Source organism: Solanum tuberosum, unplaced genomic scaffold (assembly GCF_000226075.1).
Source record: "Solanum tuberosum cultivar DM 1-3 516 R44 unplaced genomic scaffold, SolTub_3.0 scf00547, whole genome shotgun sequence".
NCBI lineage: Eukaryota > Viridiplantae > Streptophyta > Magnoliopsida > Solanales > Solanaceae > Solanum > Solanum tuberosum.
Genome location: NW_006239468.1, coordinates 283,743 through 290,411, shown reverse-complemented (window position 1 = coordinate 290,411; position 6,669 = coordinate 283,743). Strand labels below are relative to the sequence as shown.

Below are 6,669 nucleotides of genomic sequence, written 5' to 3'. Positions count from 1 at the left end.
AATTAAGGTTTAAGGTTTAGGGTTTAGAGTTTAGTGTTTAGGGTTTAGGGTTTGGGGTTTAGGGTTTATGGTTAAGGGTATAGGGTAAGGGTTTATAGTTTAGGGTTTAGGGTTTTGGGGTTAGGGTTTAGAATTTAGGATTTACGGTTTAGGGTTTAGGCTTTAGAGTTTAGGATTTAGGGTTTAGGGTTTAGGGATTTGATAAATTGTTTAAGGTTTAGGGTTTAGGGTTTAGAATTTGGATATAGAGTTTAGGGTTTAGGGTTTTGAGTTTTGGATTTATGGTTTAGGGTTTAGGGTTTAGAGTTTAGCATTTAGGGTTTACAGTTTAGGGTTTAGGGTTTAGAGTTTAGGGTTTAAGGGTTTGGGTTTAGGGTTTAGGGTTTAGACTTTAGAGTTTAGAGTTTTTTTTTTTTTTTTTTTTTTTTTATTTTTTTTTATTTTATTTGAACGACCCTTAGATGGGTCAGGGGCTTAGCAACACCCCCAGGCCTTAGCATAAATTAAAACAAGCAAAGTACAAGGAGGGGGACATCAACCTAACCTCCGATCCTATGGTGGTTCATCAGTCGACCTTCCTACTAAGGATAGTCAACTAATCCCCGTTCTAGAAGTTGAAACCTAGAAACTAAATACCTAAAAGAGAGGACTCCTCTCAATACATCGAATCTAGGAAACATAAATAAGGGAGACTCTCCCCTTACATTAGCTAAGTAGAAACCTATACCTATTCAAGGGAGCTATATTTTAACATAGCTAATTTGAGAAGGTTGTGTTCATCTTTATGGAGGTTCTTTGATCTTCTTAATCTTCTTTCTTCTGAAGTTTGCTATTTCGATCATGTCAAGTTGGTAGTAGGCTCTGGCTTCTTTTGGTAATTGTTGATTGCTGCAATATATTTGAGGACTTGTGATTTTATGACTTTGTTTGGACAATGAATCAGCAACATAATTAGCTTCTCTGAAGGTATGTTTGCATCTAAAGTTGTGAGTTTGTCTGATGAGCTCTTGAAGCCTCTGTACTTGTGAATTAATACTCCATGGAGGTTTAGCTTTGAGCATAATCCAGTCGATTAAGAGCTGTGAATCTACCTCTAGAATGACACTCCTGTAACCTAGTTGAAGTACCCATGTCATTCCGAATATGGCTGCTCCTATTTCGGCTTGGTTGTTGGTTCCATTTCCTAGTGGGGTAGCAAAAGCTAAGATCATTTCCCCACTGTGGTCTCTGATTACACCTCCTGCACCTATTCTCCCGGGGTTACTTAAAGCACTACCATCTGTATTTAGTTTCACCCATTGTTCAGGAGGTCTTTGCCAAGACACCATAATCACCTTAGTATCATGAAAACATTTCTCTGCCTGTTTGATCAAATCTGTCCAGTTTGAGGGCCATCTGATGTAAGGAAAAGTGGTAGTCATAAGCTTGTAATTGTCTTTGTATACTGCATACTTAACTCTAGAGGCATTGGACTGTTTTCCTCCATATTTCCTCGCGCACCTGTTCTTCCATATATTCCAGCAGATGAATATTGGAGTAGCTTGAAGAATTAACTTGTGAGCTTCATTGTTGTACTTGGTCGACCACCATCTCATGATTAGATGAATAAGAGGGGTGTGGTCTGTTTTGATTCCTGCGTGCCTAGCAAAATATGTCCATATATGTGTTGCAAAGTGACCAGTGTTGAAGATATGATTTATAGTGTCCCACCCAGGTCTGTCGCAACAAAAACATGTTACTGGTTCATTGCCAAAGCTGGAAATTTTTTCATTAGTAGGTAATTTCCCTTTTAGTACCCTCCACAGCAAAAAGGAACATTTAAAAGGGATGTTTTTATGCCAAATAAAGTCATAAAACTGAGTCTTGTTCCTTTTTTCCCTGAGTTCATTCCAGGCAGAAGAACAAGTGAAATTCCCATCAGAATTAAGTTTCCACACTGCCTGGTCAGGGATGCCTTGCTGGTACTGAATGTGAGTATCTAAGATGCTTGCTACCATGCTATGAGGGGCCTGCTGTATCAGCATCTCCAGGTTCCATTGGCCCTCAATCAGGAAGTCAGCCACTGTGTTGTTGTTGAACCTGTTGCTTTCACTAGAGAAATTTGCTAAAGGCCCGACTCCTAACCAATTATCCCACCAGAAAGAACAAGTTCCGGAGATGATTGTCCAATGTATGTGCTCCTCAATTTTTACTTTGTTGTGCATTAAATGTTTCCAGGTAGGGGACTCACCAGTGTCCCATTTCTTGCTGATAGGATTTGATCTCTGACAGTATTTAGCTCTCAAGAATTCTCCCCAAAGAGTGTGTTTTGATCTAAATATCCACCATTGCTTGTATTGAAAAGCCATGCACACATCCTTTAAATTTCTCATACCAACGCCTCCTTCCTCATATGGAAAACTCAAATTCTTCCACGAGGACCAATGATATTTTTTTCTGTCATTTTTCCATCCCCAGAAGAAGTCTGCCATAAGGTTCTGAATTTGTTTTATAACAGTAGAGGGAGGAGATATAGCAGAAACAAGGTGAATGGGGAGGGATTGTAACACATGCTTGACTAATGTATTTCTGCCTCCATAGCTCAAGATTTTTGTCTTCCATCCTGTAATTCTATTAACCACTTTGTTGATAAGATCAGAAAAATAAGTAATTCTTGGCCTGCCAATGTATAGGGGGCATCCAAGGTAAGTAATAGGACCTTCCTTTTGCTTGAAACCAGTAATTCTCTTAATCCTGTCCCTAGTGCTGTTGAAGGCGTTGGAATGGACCATAAAATGACTTTTGTCTTTGTTCACTAGCTGTCCAGAAGTCTCCTCATATATATTCAGAGTATACATAATCAGTTCAAGAGACTTTTTCCTTCCAGAAGTAAAAATAATAATATCATCCGCAAAGCTAAGGTGATTAACTTGTGGGCCTCTCGTTTCCATGAAGAAACCATGATAGTTAGGATTGCTGTGCATTCTGTTTAATGATCTTGAAAGGACCTCAGCCCCTAAAATAAATAGGGCAGGTGATAGGGGGTCACCTTGCTTTAGACCTCTAGTGGATTGAAAGAAGCCATACCTTTTTCCATTAACAATAATTGAATACCAGTTATTTGCCATGATCCTCCATACCATGTCAATAAAAATCTCATCAAAGCCCATTTTCCTTAAAACCATACAAATGTACGCCCAGGAGACCCTATCATAGGCCTTTGCCATATCCAATTTAATAACCACATTGCTACCAATGTTAGGTTTTCTAATCTGATGGAGAATTTCTTGGGCAAGCATGATATTCTCAGAAATACTTCTACCCTTGACGAAACCTGATTGATTAAGGGAAATCAGGTTGGGTAGAATAGGACCCAGTCTCAAACTCAAGAGCTTAGAGATGATTTTGTTGGTGAAGTTGCTTAGACTGATGGGCCTGAATTCTGAGAGCTTATTTGGATTGTTTACTTTGGGCAGCAAAACAATACAAGAGTGGGAAAAATATTTGGGAATCATTTGTCCATTGAAGAAAGCCAAAATGACAGCTAACAGGTCATACTTGATAATCTGCCAGCATTTCTGGAAAAAACAACCACTCATGCCATCTGGCCCTGCTGCAGAGGTGGGATTCATAGAAAATACCACTTCTTTTAATTCATCTATAGTAGGGAGGGCAATGAGTCTGGCATTATGATCTTGATTTAGCATTCTGGGAATACAATCCAGAGGTCCTTCATGAATGAATTTATCCTCTCCTGTGAATATTTGCTGGAAGTGTTCACATGCTGCCTCCGCAATATTCTCATTTCCTTGTATCCATTCCCCGTCCTCTCTTACTACTCTATGTATAAATAATCTCCTCCTTCTCCCTCTTAATAAGGAGTGAAAATACTTTGAGTTGCAATCACCTTCTTTAAACCATTGGAGTTGAGTTTTTTGCTTTAGGATGGAGTCCTCCAGCTTCAAAAATCTGATATATTCAGCATTGATTGCATGTAGAGCAGTTCTGTTCTCCTCAGAATTGTTTTGTATAAAAGATTCTTCAGCATTTTTAACTCTATTCTCATACTCCTTGACTTTGGCAAAGATATCACCAAACTCCCCCTTAGACCATTTACTGAGGGTGCAGGCCAGTCTTTTGAGTTTCTGATGGAACTTCCACATGCTGTTACCCTCCTGCTCCCTATCCCAGCAAGCTTGAACAATGTTGAGGAAGTTAGGTTGGTCAGCCCAGCAATTTAGAAACTTGAAGTACTTAATATGTTCCTCACTTCTAATATTCATTTCCATCAATAGTGGACAGTGATCTGAACCAACTGATGGGAGATGAATGATAGTCGTTTGAGGCATATGTTCAAGCCAAGAATCATTTACCATAGCCCTGTCTAGTCTCTTCCATACCCTGCTGTGTATACCCCTGTTATTGGACCATGTAAATTTCTGACCGCTGAAACCAAGGTCCATAAGACCACAAGCTTCAATCAACGCAATGAACTCCAGACTTTTCCTCATATTGTACGGCACCCCTCCCAGTTTCTCATCAATGGAAGTAATAACATTATAATCACCCACTGCACACCAAGGGGAATTGGTTGTAGCAGTAGCATGATATAACATTCTATCCCAAAGAGGTCTTCTAAGATAGTCCTTACATTTGGCATAAACAAAGGTATTAGAAAACTTGATATGCAACTCATTATGAGTGATTTCACAGGTGACTTGCTGCTCATCCTCCTCTATCACATTGCAGTCCACATCCAGGTTCCAAAACAGCCAAATCTTGCCATTGCAATTACTCATAGCATGATCCATAGCAAGCTGATGTTTAAAATTCTGGACATGAATGATATCTGAGAAAGGTTCCAGGATCGCAATTATAGAAATATGATGCAACTTCTTAAGCATTTTTAATCTTTCCATAACACCTTGGGTGTTAATCCCCCTTACATTCCATATAAGTGTACTGATCATTGGGAGGATTTGGAAGCAAAAAGTCTGGTATTTGGTCTGCCTGCAGTGACAGTGTTGATGTCTTGATTTTTGAAATGGAAATTGTCACGATGGAAACCTCTTGGAGATAGTCCCTGTTTCGTAGTCACTCGTTGAATGTCATCCTCCATGTTCTGGTCAGTACGAGGACTAAATGCTTTGATCAATAATTCACTAATTTCATCCTCATCATCAGGATCTTGTAAAGACTGGTTATCCGCATCTACTTCATCTTCAGAATTTTCTGCGGCATATTCATCAATAGTTGGGGTAGTGTTGGTTTGACAAGTATGCCTTTTATCAGGAGGGACATTAGGAGGAGGAGTCATATACTGAGCCTGTAGAGGAGTAATATCCATACCCTGCTGATCATCTACCATAATAAATTTTTTGCATACTGCATCATTCTTCTGCTCTTTATTTTGAACATTCTCTTGTTGCTTGTTCTGTTTCTTTTGAGCTGCTTGTCTCTTTTTCTTGCTAGGTTTATTTTTGCTCTTAGGAGTATCTCCTTGATTACTAGTGCTTGCTTTGTTGCCCATATCCTTTGCCATTGCACTCTTGTTCTGATTATAAACTACTCTTTCCTCCACTTGTTGTTTTTGTCTGTCATACTCTGTAGTTGTTTGTTTTTGTACCCTTGCTTGCTTTTGTTGTTGTGCCTGATGCATTCTTGAATTATGTTGCTGACTTGTAGTGGTTGCAGAAGCTCTAGGGTCTGAACTATGGTCAATGTGTGCCCCCTCATGCAGAACATGAGTCAAGTTCCCCCCTTTGGATACCCCTTCCTGCATGTTAGTATGTTTCTCCTGACTTCCCCCATCCATCCCTCCTTCAGCTTCAACCATACAGTCAATGGAAAAATTACTAGGGATTGTGGGGATTGGGAGCATTGAGTCAATACCTGTGTTTTTTTTTTTTTTTTTGTTTTCCTTTTGCACAGTCTGTTTTGCCTGTGTTTGATTTGTTTCATAATTGTTTGGTGTTCCTTGTGGTGGTGTCCTTCCATTGTTGGAAGGCTCTTCCCTTTCTTCATCTGATGGTTCCTGCATATTCAAGTTAGTAAACATATTGTTATTAGAGTTATCTGTTGTACCTGCTTGTTGTGTTGTACTTTGTTGATGCTCCTTTGACATCCTGTTCTGTGGTGAGGTTGGCCTCCATACTGTTTTCTGATTTTTCTCCTCATTCTGTCTATTGTTTTTCCTTTTGTGTATTTGCCAGTCCTCTTCCTTTTGTTGCTCAGGTTGTCGGTGGTGTTTACCTTCCCTGGTGTCTTGGGTGTGTTCCTCCTCTTTCTCCTTTGTCGTGGACTGTTTGTTGTCCTTTCCTTTATGCAGCTGTTCACTTGTGCTTCTGTTTTTTGTCTCAGCTTCCCACTCTTTCCTTTTTTTAAATTCCTCATCTCTTATTTTGAAGTTGCACTCATGTAGCATGTGACCTTGATGTCTACAGTATTCACAGTATGGGGGAACACTTTCATATTCAATAGCTTGCCATCTTCCTATAGTTAGGTCCTCCTCATCTAGTCCAATCCATACATGTCGAGGTCTGGCTTTGGTTATATCCACTTGGACTTTTACCTTGGCCATACTAGCTCTAGTTCTTTTAATGGAAGCCGTGTCAAGATATAACACTTTACCTATGGATGATAGCAGAGGTGTTATGAATTCTTTTTTGAAGCAGTGCCATGGCAGTCCTG

General features: G+C 39.6%; 1 protein-coding gene across 1 annotated transcript; it reads right to left on the bottom strand.

The window, feature by feature from the left end:
- Positions 1–782: 782 nt before the first annotated feature.
- LOC107058557 (uncharacterized) lies at positions 783–4,883 on the bottom strand. The gene has a single exon (XM_015304391.1). The coding sequence runs from the start codon at positions 4,881–4,883 to the stop codon at positions 783–785; it is 4,101 nt and encodes a 1,366-aa protein (XP_015159877.1).
- Positions 4,884–6,669: the final 1,786 nt, after the last annotated feature.